The sequence below is a fragment of the Rhinopithecus bieti genome, unplaced genomic scaffold, assembly GCF_001698545.2.
Source record: "Rhinopithecus bieti isolate Rb0 unplaced genomic scaffold, ASM169854v2 scaffold_83366, whole genome shotgun sequence".
Taxonomy (NCBI): domain Eukaryota; kingdom Metazoa; phylum Chordata; class Mammalia; order Primates; family Cercopithecidae; genus Rhinopithecus; species Rhinopithecus bieti.
Window position 1 is genome coordinate 331,156 of NW_016832657.1, and position 17,054 is coordinate 348,209.

The window sequence follows — 17,054 nt, forward strand, 5'->3', positions numbered from 1 at the left end:
GATGTGAAAACTCCAGGCTGTACTCCTCAACCCACCTGACTCAAGACTTTTCTGAGTTTTCCTTAACTCAGAAAAGCTGGGAGTGGGATCAAGCCTGTTAAAGCTCCAGGTGATTCCAATGTGCCGCTAAGGTTGAGTATGACATCATTACCCTCACCTGGGAAATTTAGCCTCTCAGGCCACATCCCAGACTTAATGAGCAGAATCTTCAGTTTCACAAGATCCCCACATGGTCCCTATACACGTTAAAGTCTGAGAAAGGGGCTAGTGCATCTGGAAAGGCCTAATAGCCCCAGCCAGGTCTGAGTTGAGGCAAGGAGCCGGGGGCCACTTATTCTTCCTTGCTTACACTGGGTTTAAGCTGCAAGGTGTAGTGTTATAGCTTGTGAGTGAAACAACAGGAAGCTCGATAACCCCTATTTCTGATTCCCTAGAAATAGCAGAGGGGAAAGATTTTCAGATTGGGGCAACACGGGCGGAAGGCAGGGCACCTTCCCAGCCTGCAGATGCACCCCTCTCCCTCCCTCCCAGCCTGCTCAGCTGGACTCACCCTCTAAAGACTTGGAAGGAGAGACTAAAGGGCTCTTTGTCTCTGCCTCCTTCGCTGGGCTCTGCACCGGAGAAGCAGGTGCAGACTTTGCAGGTGAGCCAGGCTCTTCTGGGGCAGTTTCTTTTTCTCCTGAAAAAAAACAGAAAACCACCTCAGGATAGAGGTCAAATAGAGAAGAGATGGGCAAGGAAATAAAGCCTTCTAAAAATTACTGTTTTCTATGTGGTCATCAGTCCTTCTGGCTGATAATTAACCTTCTGGCTGAAGTTAGCTGCTCCCCCTAACCTTTTTAGATTTCTGCTATTTCCCTGGGAAGGCCAATGGGAAAGGGTGGAGTCATGTTTCCTTCATCAAAACACACCTACCAATATGTTACTCCAGATGTGGAGGACAATACTGCAGGAGAACTTGCACACGGCCGGACCAGAGCCTGGCTCTCATTCCTGTCCTGTCTCTGAAGAGAACCAGCCAGGAGCTTTATGTTGTGAGCACAGAGCACATCAACAGGTAAGAGGTGGACCCACAACCACCAACTCCCTTTATTTATTTTTTGCTGACTCCCCTTAAAAACACCCATGATTTCTTTGCATGTAACTATTGTTCAATTCATCAAATTTACATTTTCTGTCCAAGCAATCCCTAGGGATATAAAGTACCATGTTCTTCTATTTGCTTTTCAGTTGGCACATTAGAGCCCCAAGCAAGCCAGCAAGGGATTTTTTGGTTTTTGTTGTTGTTGTTTGAGATGTCTGTCTCTGTCACCCAGGCTGGAGTGTAGTGGGTATGATCTCAGCTCACTGTAACCTCCACCATCTGGGTTCAAGCAATTCTCCTGCCACAGCCTCCTGAGTGGCTGAGATTACAGGTGCGCACCACCATGCCTGGCTAATTTTTGTATTTTTAGTCGAGACGGGGTTTCACCATGTTGGCCAGACTGGTCTCGAACTCCTGACCTCAAGTGATCCACCCACCTCAGCCTCCCAAAGTGCTGGGACTACAGGCCATGCCTGGCCAACAAGGGTTTTTTTAAGTGCCTGCTTTGTGTCCAGGAAGGTGGCTGACTTGGGATGAGGAGGGGAGATGGTGGAAGACCCTGCCCTGAGGGCGTGACAGTCTAGCCCAGTGGACACAACCAAAAGCTGAATTATGTGTCTCAGACCCCAAGTGGTCAAGAAGCAAAGAGAAGGGGCAGCTCAATTTAGGTGGAATAGAGGGTGAGAGGTGGCCTTCCTAGCTGGAGAGGGGTTTGAGAGGAAGCCGGAAGTGTGGATGACTGACCAGGCTAGCCAAGAAGGGGAACCATGCCAGGAAGAGACAAAGGTAGGAACAAGGGCACATAAGCTACTGTGAGTGAATATTTGGGAGTCAACACGGAGAGATGGGCTTCACTCAAGATTCTGAAATAAAGGAGAAAAAGACATAAAGGTGTCAGCTGGTGGAGGGTTTTGATTGCCTGGCTAAAAGGCTTATACTAGACCTGGTGGGAAATAATAATGATGACTATGATCATTATTATAGCTAAAACTGATCTGGTGTTTACTGGCCTAAGCCATATTTCTTTATTAACTCCTTTATGAGAGGGTCAAGTGACATCATGAAGGAACTGAGTAACTGTCAGGAACAGAGCAATGAAGGGCATTTTTGCGATCAATGGAACTACGGTAGATACATTCTTTGATGATAAGCAGGAAGGTCCTCTCTTGGTGGTCCTGAGCTCTCCCTCCACCCTGGGGACTTAGAAGCAAGGGTGCCTCAGGGTCATTTACCATCAAGTTCTAGTTTCTTCCTCTCCACCTCTTTCTTGTACTCCTCCAACTCCTGGTCAGTGAGTTGGCTGAAGGGGTTGGGCACCGTCTCCTCTGAATCATTTTTGGTATCCTCGTCGCCCTTGGACATCAGCTGGCTCTCTGTAGACTGAAAGTTAACCACAGAGGGTGTGTCGCTCTCTGAACGCCGCAGTTGGGGCGCAGGCCCCAGCTTCCTTTTAGATTCATGTGGCTGCAAGCGGTCTTGCTAGGGACAGCATGGCATGCAGCTCCTTGGAAACAGCTCAGGGCCTTGGGGTAGGGGTTGTTCATTCCTCCCCATTGCTACCTCACCCCTAGACCCAGATTTTTGCAACTGGCTGGATGAATATAGGGGGTCCACAGTCTGCCCCTGAAATAAAATCAAAGGATGCTCCCAAGCAGAAGGAAGACACACCTTTATTGCAATCCCTTCTATGGACACTTCCAAGCCATCACTATGCAAATACAGTTGGTGGCCCAAAGGCAGTCAGCCAAAGCCCAGCAAGCATAGCATTGGCTCAAGCAAGCTTCATGCCAGCCATTCCCCACCACTGCCCTCCCCGCCCACCCCCACAGCAGTGCAAGCCACAACACACAGCATTAAGTTATATGCACAACACACAGCAGCTTCAGCGCTCTCAGTCCAAACTGTTAGTCCTGTTTCGCACACAGTCGTAAGTGACAAAGGGGCCAAGGTTCCTGAGTCTCAGATCTTCAACCTGCCTGTACTGCAGGTCCCTGCAGGGATACTGGCAAAATCACTGGGTCTTGCCACCTCTGTGGAGCCCCTGGCTCTAAGGAGCTGACCAGCCGGCCCTTGCATAAGCTTCAGGAATTCTTTGACCCCTCTAGCCCAAGATAGGGACTAAAATTCAGACTCCACAGCCCTTTTTCCTAATTCAGCATCCTCATCTTGGCCTTTGAGAACGCAGCGCTCTGAAGCTGAGGAGCAAAGAGAGTGAAGCCAAAGGGAGGTGAGCGGTGAGCCTGGAGCCTGCCAGTCCTCCCTGCCCTGGCCCGCCAGGTCTTCTGGCCCCTGGGCCCCTTCCAAAAGGGAGGCCACAGCAGGCCTAATGTAGGGAATCATGGAGTCAACCGAGAATCCAAGACCAAAAACCCAAGAAGAAGGACTCTGAGAAGAGCACTTGGTATAAATGGCAAGGGAGATTTTTGTTTGTTTTTTAAGTTTTGCTTATTGTACTAAACTCTCACCTCCCCCCAGAACATGGCTATTCCTATCCTTGACCCTATAGGATGTTCAGTATTCCCCATCTTGGCTGAGTTGGGGTTGGGGGGAGGTAGGTGTGATGATGCAACTTTTGCACTTCTCCTGCCAATGGGCACCCACCCTATGGGCTGCAGTCTTGATCTGAAATCACTGTATCATCACAATTTGCCCTGTAGAGAGGAACATTTCCTGTATTTCCCCGAGTTTTACTGCTAAGGAAAATGTCATGTCCATTGGTACCTTGCAAGGAGCAGTAGTGATTTCAAACACATGCCAGAATTCTGAACTTTACCCCTTTTGCTAAGCACTAGACAAAACACTGTTCTATCTCAAGCACAAAAACAATGACAATACTTTCTAACTCAATGTGGGTTTATGTGGGCAATCTTGTCCCTTCCCATCCCTATAGGAGCATAGGTCTTATCTACATGCCCCCTCTCTATGGGTACATGATCATTTTCCCAGAGCTCTGGCTGGATGACATCATACCAGGCACAGAGGTCAGACACACTCAGGGCTGGGCACACCTGGGAGTCTCCAGCCCCAAGCCTGTGAGTCCCCACTTCATGGGGTAGTAAGGGAGGACAGAGTGGAGTTCCATGGCAGGAGGTACGGAAGCTGGCCGCATCACTCCTGCGGGCAGGCTGGGCTGCTGTTCCCCTGCCCAGTGCCCACCAGGGCCATCAGACATTGTCCTCCCTGGTCCTCACAGCACCCCTGTGAGGTGGGCCTCCATTTTGCAGCAAGAGCACCGGCACCCAAGATCACAGGGGAAGGTGGGTATGAGGACTCAAGGGTCCTGCAGCCCAGCCCCAGGCACAGAAGACCCCGAAGGCAAACACGTTTCCCCGCCAGTCAGGGGCAGCCTCTGCTGTACCGGGCTTCGGCTCTTCTCGGCAATGACACTCGCCAGGAGCTGGGACTGAGGTCCCGCTGACTTCACATCTTGTCGGTTTTGTTCTCGAATCTGTGTGGAAAGGGGAGAGGGAGGGTGAGCTGGGTCAGGGTCAGCGTGGAGTTTGGGAGGGGGCATACTGGTGTGCCTGGGGTCTGGAAAGGTCCTCCAGCGGTGTGGGAGCCCGTCTCCTATCCTAATGCAATCCTTGCAGTCTAAGGGGGGGCCTCCAAGTCTGTTCCAGGGTGAATTAGCAATTTATGTAAAGCACCAGATTTTCATGAAACTAGAAGGAGCTGTAAACTATGAAAAGTAAAATGAGGCATAGTTGATCCTAAGAAGCCCATGAGGAATTTGTTTTAAATACAGATTCTAGGCACCCACCCCTTCCCACCATTGAATCTGAATGTCTGGGGAGAGGGGAGAGGGAAGGAGGGTGGTAGAGGTGGGTGACCCATGAATCTAAATTTTCATAAGTGCTGTAGGGTATCCAGGCCCACACACTGCAACACTATCCTGTGAGTGATCTGACCTGTTAGAGGTGCCTGCTACAACTGCAGTTTTAAAGTAACATTAAAAATATACGCAAGTGAACTGTCAGGCAAAGGTCTGGAAACAAACACAGTGATCTTGAAATATTGTAAATAAACCAAAAGGAAAATGGTATAAAATTCATTAAAACTCAGTTTGTGGGCAGGCCTTTCAGACACAGCGGATGTGTAAACCAAGCCCCGCTCTAGGTAAAGGGTTATGGGACCACATGAGTACAGCACTTAGCACGACACCTGGGCCATGGTCAGTCAATGGTAGTTTCCCTCTCCTGTGAGGCATGTGAGATGTCAGCGAGTCAGGCACATCCTGGGAACTCAGCTCCTGTTTGCGGGACTTGAGACCCCCAATGTGGGAGAAGAGAGAGTGGGATAAATGGCCTCCACTTACCTTGTTCCTCATCTCCAGCACTTCCTGGGGGTCGGTATAGAGAGGCACAAATTGGTTTGGGTTTTCGATGCGAATTGGCATGCCACTGCTGGATTTCTCCACCTCGTCAGCCTTCATCCACTGCACAAACACAAGGCCACGGGGCTGAGGTGAGGGAACAGGCCCATGCGTCCTCCCAGGTGGTCCACCCATGAGATCTGGGCCCAACGGCCTGCGTGGAAGGTCAGCAAGCCTACTCATAGACACTCTCTCTTCTTGGACATCTTTGATGTCTGTCTCCAGGAGCAGAGAAGGGCAACAGATGACCCAGTTACCAATGAAGGCCCTCAGGCCAAAGGTCGGCTATAAAGAATGTCCAAGAGTCGGGGTCAGAACCTTGGGAACCAGCTTTGACACACAGGCAACCATTTGGGCTTCAGTATTAGGCAACTTGATTTGAGTTTGGAGAGCTTCAAATTGTTTGTTTGTTTATTTGTTTTTTGAGACGGAGTCTCCCTCTATTGCCCAGGCTGGAGTGCAGTGGCGCGATCTCGGCTCACTGCAAGCTCCGCCTCCTGGGTTCACGCCATTCTCCTGCCTCAGCCTCCTGCGTAGCTGGGACTACAGGCTAATTTTTTTGTAATTTTAGTAGAGATGGGATTTCACTGTGTTAGCCAGGATGGTCTCGATCTCCTGACTTCGTGATCTGCCTGCCTCGGCCTCCCAAAGTGCTGGGATTACAGGCATGAGCTACGGTAGAGAGCTTCATATTGTTTTATGAAGAGCTATTCTGTTTGGCTATTGGCTACTTTTATGTTAATGAGAAATTGAGAGCCTGTGGGTGGGGAGAGGGAGAGAAAAGGTAACTTCATAGAAGTGGCTGTACAGCCCGCCTCCTGGACTTGCATCAGATCTGAAGTCCCAATGTTAAATGCTCCTCCCTTGAATTTCCCAGAAGCCCCCTGTGGATGTGGGAGAAAGAAACAGAAACCAACTGGTTCTGCGTCATGTGCCTGGTCCAACTGCCTTCTGGAGAAATCTGCTCCTTAGATCCAAAAACTCACGCAGAGGTCAAGGAGGAAGCGGTCAGGGGCTCAGTGGGTCTGAGCAGCTGCTCCCAGAGGCCAAACAGGAAGCCCAAAGAGGATGCTACTAACCTGGGGCAGGAGAGGTTTGTTCTGTTCCCATTTTAAAGCTGCTTCATCCTGCAAATGCAGCCTGCCCCTCTCTGCCCGGGTCTATCCTGGGCTCCCTCTTACCGTGGTCTTGGGTCGGGGGCTGCCCATGCTCCTCTGGACCTCATCAGCCACATTGACCCGCAGGTAGGTGTTGGGCGTGTTGAGCCAGCGGGTCTTCTCCTTCTGCTGCTTCTGGGCATGCTGTCGCAGGGCGGGCACTGGGGCACCATCCTCCTCAAACACGAAGGCTGTGACCGTGGCTGGAATCTCTACCTCACTTTTGTGTTTGGTTTTCTCTTGAACAAAGGGGTGGCGGTACGTGTAGCCCGTTCTGTAGCCCTAAAAAGGACAAAAACAGAACCACTTATGGGGTGAGAAAAAAGGCCTGTACATGCACATACACGCACACACACCTTTCCTTCCATCTGCTTAAAGGACTCTTCATGTAAACCCAAATCTCCATTAAACAATCTAGGCTTTCCAGTCTTCTGGTATATTTCAGAACTGTTCCCTCCTCCTGGTCCCCCAGCCCCTCTCTTTCTCTGCCCCAACAAGTCCTCTGATCTGGGCTGAGAAAATCCCTAGACCTTTGTGGACCAGATAGACAGAGCTCCTCATCCAAATGGAGCTAAAGATTTCCTCTGGTCCAGTGGCTCCCAGCCCTGGCCACACACTGGAATCACTGGGGGAGCTTCACACAAACAGTGACGCCTGGGCCCTAAGGCAGAGTTGCCCACTGAATCAGATCACAGCGTGGCCTGGGCTACAGGATCTTTAAAAGCTTCCCAGCTGATTTACCAGTCACCCCTCCTTTCCTTGACTCTGAAGCTTCTTAACAATTTCCTTCTAGGAACCCTGAAAGCAGACTCAAGAACATTGCTGTCTCCTAAGCAAGGCCACGTCCCTCAAAGCTGGAGCTGACTGCTTCTTGGAGAGAACAAACATTCTGGAATCTTGGCAGCTCTTGGAGCAATATTCAACTCTCCTTGTCTTCTTTTATTTTTAAATTAAAATGGCATTAAGGTATTTTTCTGATTATAAAAGAAACACAGATCCATGTAGAAAATTAAGCAAAATTAAAAAATAAGGAAAAAACTGAATTTTATGTAAACTCCCACCCCAGAGACAACCACTAAAAACCTTTCCAGTCTTATCTCTATGCATACACATGTGTGTCCATGTATGTTTGATACTAGTAAAATGGCTATTTCCAATTACATATAATGGCTACTTAACTATTTTCCTTTGTAAATTGTTTATGTTCTCAGCCCATTTTTCTTTTTTTTTGTTGAGACGGAGTCTCGCTCTGTCGCCCAGACTGGAGTGCAGTGGCTGGATCTCGGCTCGCTGCAAGCTCCGCCTCCTGGGTTTACGCCATTCTCCTGCCTCAGCCTCCCGAGTAGCTGGGGCCCGCCACCTCACCCGGCTAGTTTTTTTGTATTTTTTTTTAGTGGAGACGGGGTTTCGCCGTGTTAGCCAGGACGGTCTCGATCTCCCAAAGTGCTGGGATTACAGGCTTGAGCCACCGCGCCCAGCCTCAGCCCATTTTTTCTATTGATGTTTCTCTTTTTCACATTGATTTGTAAGCTCTGTAAATTAAGAATATTAATTTTTTCACTATCATAGATGGTGAAAATATTTGCCTCCATACTTTGTCTTTTACCTTGTTTATGGTGGGGGAGTGGTTTATAGAAATGCATGTTTTGAATTGTTTAATATCATATCTATCAATATTTGTCATGATTGCAGACTTTTCTGCCGTGCTTGATAGGTCTTCCCTAACACAAGGGTATCAAAAACACAAATCTATGTTTTTTAATACCTCTATGAGTTCACTTTTTTTTTTTTTTTTTTTGGAGACGGAGTCTGGCTCTGTCGCCAGGGCTGGAGTGCAGTGGCCGGATCTCAGCTCACTGCAAGCTCCGCCTCCCGGGTTCCCGCCATTCTCCTGCCTCAGCCTCCCGAGTAGCTGGGACTACAGGCGCCCGCCCCTCGCCCGGCTAGATTTTGTATTTTTTTGGTAGAGACGGGGTTTCACCATGTTAGCCAGGATGGTCTCGATCTCCTGACCTAATGATCCGCCCGTCTCGGCCTCCCAAAGTGCTGGGATTACAGGCTTGAGCCACCGCGCCTGGCCGAGTTCACTTTTTATATTTACCATTTTGATAAACCAGGAATTTATCTTGTTGAAATAAATGAAGTAGCAATCTGCCTCAGTTTTCTTTCCCAGATGGCAAGTAGTCTATCTTTCCCCCACTGATTTATAAAGTGCCTGTTTTTCCTGTGTTAAATTCTCATATATTTTGGATCTATTTCTGGATTCTCTGAGCTGTTGCGTTGTTTTGCACATCCATTCTGCTAGTGCCATGCCATTTAGTTGCTAAAGTTTTACCACACTTTGTCATGGTGGAATTAGCATTCCTAATTACTTTTATTTTTGTAACATTGTCCTAGCCATCCTGAATTTCACATGGAAGGGCATTTTGTCAAGTCCTTGTACCTTCCCCCATTTTTGAAAGAAATCCATTGAGTTTACTGATTAATTTTGGGGAAGTAACGTCTTTACCCTATTGAAGCTTTCTAACCAAGAATAAATTATAGCTCTTCACTGACTTCGGGTTTTCTCTGATGTCTATTAATAAAGTTCTATGGTTTTAAAAAATGGATTCTGCTTTTTAATATTTTATGATTGTACTCCATTTGCAAATAGGATTATTTTCTCCCATTATTATATTTTCAAAGTAGTTAATGTTAAAACACAAAACTTCTAATTTTGTATATATTTGCATAACTGACCACCTTAAACTGAAATCACCTTTACAAAATTATGACAGTGAGATAAGTAAGATATGACATGGCTGACTCTGTCTTGCTTCTAGCCTCACAAGCTGGCTGGCTTTGCTCATTCCTGGATGTGAGCCAAGCTAACTTCAGGAGAAATTTAGTTCATAGTGTAAATGATGACAGCCCTTCCCAAAAACTAAACTGCCCTTGTAAAACTAATGAAAGACCACCAAGTTAGGAAGAGGAAAGGGGCCTGAATTTTCTAAGATGTAGGCATAGTTAAATAATTACCAGCCATTATTCCAGAGGTCACACGATTTACAACTTCCCCAGTTACTCCTGTAAATAATATCACTATTGTAGAACCTAAGATTGGCCTTTGGATATATCTTTTCAGGCTTTTGCATTTCTGACAACTGGGTGGCCCTGGGACTTGGTCAGTCCTGTGGCCCCACCCATAGGCAGACTCAGTGCACAAGTACCATATTCCACACTCCTATGACTGTATCCCCAACCAATCAGCAGCACCCACACCTTAGCCCTCTACCCACCAAACTATCTTTGAATCTTCCTGGCACAGTGGCTCACACCTGTAATTTCAGCACCTTGGGAGGCTGAGACAGATGGGTCACTTGAGCCCAAGAGTTTAAGACCAGGAATCTTTGAAAACCCCTTTGAAAATTCCTAACCTCTGAGGCTTCAGTGAGATTGATTTGAGTCTATCTCCCGCATGGTGTGGCCAGGCTCGCATCAGTTAAACTTTTTCTTTACTGTAATGCCATGGTCTCTGTGAAATGATTTTGCTTGTGTAATGGGCAGGAAGAACCCATCAGGTAGTTATAAAAGTATTCTCATTATTTCTAATATTCTTTTCAGTTGATTTTTTTTTGGACTTTATAGGCATGTAACCACATTATCTGTAAATAATAATTTCCTTTCCTCTTTTTTTTTTTTTTTTTTTTTGAGACAGAGTCTCGCTCTGCTGCCCAGGCTGGAGTGCAGTGGTGCGATCTTGGCTCACTGCAAGCTCCGCCTCCCGGGTTCACACCATTCTCCTGCCTCAGCCTCCCGAGTAGCTGGGACTACAGGTGCCCGCCACCACGCCTGGCTAATTTTTTGTATTTTTAGTAGAGATGGGGTTTCACTGTGTTAGCCAGGATGGTCTCAATCTCCTGACCTCATGATCCACCTGCCTCAGCCTCCCAAAGTGCTGGGATTACAGGCGTGAAAATATTTATACCTCTTATACTTCACTGCCTTGGATTGAATTCCAGTATTATTCTAGAATAGTATTAAATAATAGTGCTATGACCAAGAATAATTGTTTTGTTTAAAAGTTTAATAGGCACATGCCACCATGCCTGGCTATGTTTTGTATTTTTTGTAGAGACAGAGTCTTGCTAGGTTGCCCAGGCTGGTCTTGAACTCCTGGGCTCAAGCGATCCACCTGTCTCGGCCTCCCAAGGTGCTGAGATTACAGGAGTGAGCCACCATACTGGACAGATCAAAAGTTTTTATCCTTTGATGCTTCAATATCATGAAATACATTTAAAAGATTTATAGATTGGTATTACTAAGTCATCACTGAATTCTAAGAATGAGCCACCAGTTATTGTATATTATTATTCTACTATTAGGCTTGATACTATTGACTAGTTTTCATGCAGCATTTTTCATCAACGTTCAAAGAAAAATTGGTCTAATTATGTTACAATGATTATGGCTTAGTATTCTTTTTTCACTCCTCTCTGAAACAGTTTAAATAACAGAATTATCTGTGTCTTAAAGGTTGGAAAGAATTCTTGTATGAAACCATCTAGTCGTGGTGCTTTCTTTAGGCAGAGATTACTCAGCATACAAATGTTAATGGGAGTTGTATTTTCACTGTGGATTGTACCTTTCATTATTATAAAGTGGCCCTCATGGTCAGCCTAGTAACAAAGTAGAGATGATTAGGAGGAACCGAAGGCAGGGAGAAATGTATTCATTATTGCAATAACCTTGACATGATAAAGAAGGCCCAAGATGGTAGCAGTGAGAATGAGAAAAATGAATCAGACGGAACGTTATAAACAGAGTTCATCTTTCACTTCTCTGAGCAATCTAAGAAGTTACAGCCTCTTATGCAATTAGCTCCTCATTGCATATGCTTTCCTCTTGTTCCTGAATTGTCACCTGTTTATATCCCATATTATCAGCTAAATTGTTAGCCCTTAGAAGACGAAAGTATGTCTTAAAATTTTTTTTGTATCCTTTGAAGAGCCAGCCCACTCCTAGACACATGCTAGTTTAATTCATTACATGATTGATTAGTTCATTTATTCACTACAATAGGATATTGTTACAAAGGTGCTGCCTAGGATTAAGAAAATTAGTAGTAGTATGTGTTTTCTGCATTAAAAGTCATGAAATGAACAGAAAGACAAAATTAACTATATAAAAGATATGAGCAAAGCCCCAGGATAAGATAGGCTCTGTGTCCTGGTTTTTACTGGACTATGACCCTTTTTGTTTTTTGAGACGGAGTCTCACTCTGTCACCCAGACTAGAGTGCAGTGGCACAATCTCAGCTCACTGCAACCTCCGCCTCCCGGGTTCAAGCAATTCTCCTGCCTCAGCCTCCTGAGCAGCTGGGACTACAGGCGTGTGCCACCAAGCCCAGCTAATTTTTTTTTTTTTTTTTTTTTTTTTTTTTTTTTTAGTAGAGCCGGGGTTTCACTGCATTAGTAAGGCTGGTCTCAATCTCCTGACCTCGTGATCTGCCTGCCTCGGCCTCCCAAAGTGCTGGGATTACAGGTGTGAGACATTGCGCCCGGCCTAGACTACAACTTTTCATAGAGGACTCTGCAAATATGACAACATCCACAGCACTTAGTTGGTGGTGGCAAAGTCCACAGTTTACAAAAATTCAACTACTATTAGAATAACCACACATTCTCAATCAAATTTCCCATCAACGAGGCTTCAACAACCTAACTGTGATGCTGGCAGTTCTTGTGCCCTCCTGATGCCTTATAATTCCTGGTTCCAGGGGGCTAAGCCTCAATGGACTGGCCTGGAAGGGCAATGTCAGCAGACTCACCAGGTTGTCCAGCATCCTCATGAGGGCCTCAAACTCGTGCTCCCCCAGCCGGCTCTTCTGCATAGGCCCAAAGGTGCTCCCGGCCCACTGCACAGAGCCCACCTCATGGGGCCGGTGCTTCTCCTGCTCCAGGAGGATGAGGTTCTCCACTCCCCCGGCACTGGACAGAGCCGACACCTGTAGCAAAGAGCAGAGAGCCCTCAGCCCATGTGCACACGAGTACCCTGCACTTATGTATGCTCCTATATGTAATGAGAGAGTGGGGAGTCACAGAGGAGAACTTAGAGGCCAAACTGAGAAAGAGCCACCCACCCTTGATAGGCATGCACCCATTTCCAAGAAAAGAGCTATTAATTTCCTGATGCCAGTTCTTAGAGATTATAAAGAAGGAAATAGCAAGCGTTAAACCTTAAGACTCAAACAAAACAGAGGACTGAAAGTTACCTGGGATACAGATTAACCTAGAATTGTGATTATATCTAGGGAGGGAGGGAAGATGAGACTGGAAAGGACTTCAAAGGGGACTTCAGTTCTTGTTAGTAATATTTTGTTTCTTCAAGATTTGAAGCCAGAGGTTATGAATATGTTTGATCTGAGTGGTAAGTATGGGTGTCTATTATGTTAGTCTCTGCATTTTTCTGTATGTTTGAAATATCTCAGATGTTTTTTATTTTTATTTTGAGACAGGGTCTCTGTTGCCCAGGCTGGAGGGCAGTGTCACAATCTCAGCTCAATGCAGCCTTAACCTCCCAGGCTTAAGCTATCCTCTCACCTCAGCCTCCTGAGTAGCTGGGACTACAGATGTGCACCATTACACCCAGCTAATTTTTGTATTTTTAGTAGAGATGGGGTCTTGCCCTGTTGCCCAGGCTGGTCTCGAACCCCTGGGCTCAAGCAATCCACCTGCCTTGGCCCCACAATGTGCTGAACCACCATGAACCACCATGGCTGACCTCTCCTATATTTTTTTAACAGTCACTTGAAAGAAATAGGCTGGCTCCCAAGCCAATGAAATTTATTTGTAACCTCATGGGATGAATTCACAGGTCCAAAGGAAGAATACATTCTCCACAATGGGGTTAGTCAGTCAAGGAAGCCCAGAAAAGAGAGACAGATAAAATGCCTACAGCCAAGCACTGTGCAGGGGTGAGAGTTCTCACTCATGGACTTAGATTGTCTGTCCATTGTCAAGGCTACATGGGGAGGGCAATGCAAGTGGTTGTAGGCAATGGACTCTGAGTATTAGGATAAGAGGTGTGTGTATACAGTAGGCAATTTTAGAATGATCCTAAAAAACACTCATTAATCTAACAAATCCTCTCATTTTTTTAATTCCATGCTCATCTAATGGTACATTCTATTTACCCTCATGTATCTACCACTCAGATATAATTGGTTAGGGTTTGGCTTCCTGGATGATAAATCCAGCCACATAAAGGGACAATGGCTTGTGAATATTCCAGGTGGTGAGCCAGGTGTTTTGCACTGCACATTATTATGTTAGCATTCCGAATAAAATATGATATCCCATGTTAGCCTGCTTGTTATGGGAAACTGCTTTAATTACATAAACTTTCAGTACTTTTATGACAGTTACTTTTTACTGGAAATGAAAAAATCCAGTTTAACCTGCTGACAAATACAGGTCTATGAACCCAAGAGGATCAGGGACAGACCTTAAAGTGTGTTAAATTCATCATTTAACAAATGCCCCTGTGATAATTCTCTGAGGTCAGCCAGGCAGCCCTCCCAGGTGACCCCGTCACCCTGTGAAGAGAAGGAAGCAAGAATATTATCTACGCCCTTCTCATCCAAGCCATGCGTCCAGCGGAGGACAGACAGACCTCTCCCACTGCCCCTCACAGCCCTGGTGAGGCAGCGCTTCTCCAGGTAATGTTTAAGGGCACAGATCTAGGCACCAGGCTGCCTGGGTTTGAATCCTGGCTCTGCCACTTACCAACTATGTGACTTTTAGCAGCTATTTGCCATCTGTGTGCCTCAGTTTCCTCTAAAATGAAAATAGCAGTACCTACCTTGTGAGAAGTCTTTAAGGTAATAGATCTAAAGCACTTAGTGTAGCACCTGGGACATATGGGGTGCCGTATATATGTTCTGATGAATGAATTTTGAGAAGCGCTATTCCCTGGGGACCCATACTTAACGGAGAAGAAGAGAGGGAGAGACTGCCCACAACCTTGTAAGAGCTGCCTCTTCCCACCTCCCTCTTCCTCCCCCGGTTTCCATGGTGATGGGTAGCAGATGGAGAAGAACTGCCTGAGCTTCTTCCCATCTGCCTGTCGGCAGAGCAGGGAACTGCCTCTCTCAGTGGGGGATGACCCAGTTTCCTGGAACCCCAAATTGATGGGGAGCAGAGAGAACACCATCCCCAGGAGAAATAAATAGGCTCTCAGCCTTGAACTCCTAACATGACCATAGCCACATTCGCTTGTTTGCCAAGGTCACCAAGGGAGAAAACTTGGCCCACAATGGAAACAGAGCTTCAGTGCTGGCCGCTTCACCCAAAAATGACCTGGCCAGGGTTGTGCTCCCAGTGGCACCTGCAGTCACTGTTACCCAGGGTCTTCATGCCCTGATCCGCCCACGCCTCCTCTAGGTTTTCCTGCTTTTTTCTTCCACATCTTCCAGCTCTATTCCCGCCTCTAGAAGCCTCTCTGCTCTACCAGCTGGTGGGGGGAAAAAAAGGTCACTGGAGCTTTCCCGGGGTTATCTGTCTGCATTGCCTGAGGTCCTATAACAAGGTCTCAGCAAACCAGTCCTGAAAAGAAAGTGACAGCAACTGGGGGAGTGGGGCTGTCAGGTGCAGCTGGGGGGGAAAAAAAGGTCACTGAAGCTTTCCCGGGGTTATCTGTCTGCATTGCCTGAGGTCCTATAACAAGGTCTCAGCAAACCAGTCCTGAAAAGAAAGTGACAGCAACTGGGGGAGTGGGGCTGGCAGCTCTGCCCTTTACACTGTCCAGAAACTGTTTCTGGGGGCCTGCATCCTGGGAGAGGCGTACCTCACCATGTGGGGTGGTGCGACACGTGGGCATCCCTCTCCATTCATTTTTAGGGCTGAGCTGTCTTTGCAGAGATGACGTTTTTACAGGAGATATTTTCTTATTGAAGACTCTTCTCCAGAAGGAAGATAGGGAGCTCTTAAGAGTTCAGATGTGGGAAAGGGAGAGTAGCTTCCCTGTATCCCAGAGGCTCCACCAGATTCTTCCACCAGTCAGTGGTCAGAGCTCAGGGCCAGAATCTTTGGTTGGGCAGTAGGGGGGGTACCACATCACATCAGAAAGGCACCAGCTGGGTCTGTGTCCACCTGCTCCTGTTCTGACCACTGCCTCTAACACTTCCTCATCATTATCTTCACAGCTGTCCTCACCACATATCCTCTAAAAATGATTGAAAAGGTCCCACTGCAGAGCCTCTACCAGTGACGTTTCCAGGCAGATCTCAATCTCCCCAGAGTACCTCCAAGAGAAAGACCTCTTCTGCTGGGTGGTGCTCTGCCTAGGCCGGCCAGGAGAGGGCGGACGGGACACCAAGGGGCTGGGCAAAGAGCTGACTCATCCAGGAGCAACGGGCCTCTATATGTCAGTTGAGTCCTAAAAATATCATCAGCAACACCCCTCTTTGCGTCCTCACAGCGACCCACTGGGCCCCACGTCTACAGTTGAGGAGACAGAGGCTCAAGCAAGGCAAGTCTTCTACCCAAGGGCACACAGCCCAGAGTGGGGAGAATGGAGCCCGGTCAGCCTGGTCTGGTTAATAAGGTCTTTTCAGGGTTGTGCAAGGCCCGATACCTGCTCCTTACCAACTTGCCACATTGAAAAGTGTGTGCTTGGCTTATCCAACACCACCTTGTTGTCTATACAACTACAGGTTTGTGACCGGGCGCAGTGGCTCACGCCTGTAATCCCAGCACTTTGGGAGGCCGAGGCGGGTGGATCACAAGGTCAGGAGATCAAGACCATCCTGGCTAACATGGTGAAACCCCGTCTCTACTAAAAATACAAAAAATTAGCCGGACCTGGTGGCGGGTGCCTGTAGTCCCAGCTACTAGGGAGGCTGAGGCAGAAGAACGGCGTGAACCCGGGAGGTAGAGCTTGCAGTGAGCCGAGATCACGCCACTGCACTCCAGCCTGGGCGACAGAGCGAGACTATGTCTCAAAAAAACAAAACAAAAAAAACTACAGGTTTTCTGTTTTCCTGCTGCTTCTCCACCAACTCCTCTAGGGGTTCCCTGATCACTGACACTCCTGTCATCTCCATCCCTTCCCAGTTAGGGATTCCATGACAGCTTCCTGGACATCACTTGGGGTTGCCCTGGCTGTTAAGGCCGCCACATCAACACTCCAATTGGCCTGCTTTCCACTTCTCTTTTTGGACTTGACCATGTTCCTGGCCTTTGCGAACCAACCCCCTCCCCTCAAAAAAAAAAAAAAAAAAAAAAAAAAAAAAAAACCTACCTGTGTGTCCTTTGGGCATAGGTGCAACCAGGTATACCCCATGTAACATATGAGCACGTTAAAAAATTTCTATGCCTTATTACAGTTTCTCCCACTGTCCAGTTGATGAGCCCAGGCAGCTCCCCAGACTGGGCACTGACTCCCAAGAAGTGGGTATTTA

At 47.2% G+C, this 17,054-nt stretch overlaps 1 protein-coding gene across 1 annotated transcript in view; it reads right to left on the bottom strand.

Moving 5' to 3' along the window:
* ADD2 (adducin 2) overlaps positions 1 to 17,054 on the bottom strand; it is a 63,426-nt gene that overhangs the window by 15,508 nt on the left and 30,864 nt on the right. The window contains exons 10-15 of the mRNA XM_017865667.1: positions 12,423 to 12,599; positions 6,638 to 6,895; positions 5,400 to 5,519; positions 4,443 to 4,532; positions 2,317 to 2,464; positions 551 to 679 (exon numbers count right to left, since the gene is read on the bottom strand). Of these exons, the coding sequence (XP_017721156.1) occupies positions 551 to 679; positions 2,317 to 2,464; positions 4,443 to 4,532; positions 5,400 to 5,519; positions 6,638 to 6,895; positions 12,423 to 12,599 (922 nt within the window). The remainder of the gene's footprint in view (positions 1 to 550; positions 680 to 2,316; positions 2,465 to 4,442; positions 4,533 to 5,399; positions 5,520 to 6,637; positions 6,896 to 12,422; positions 12,600 to 17,054) is intronic.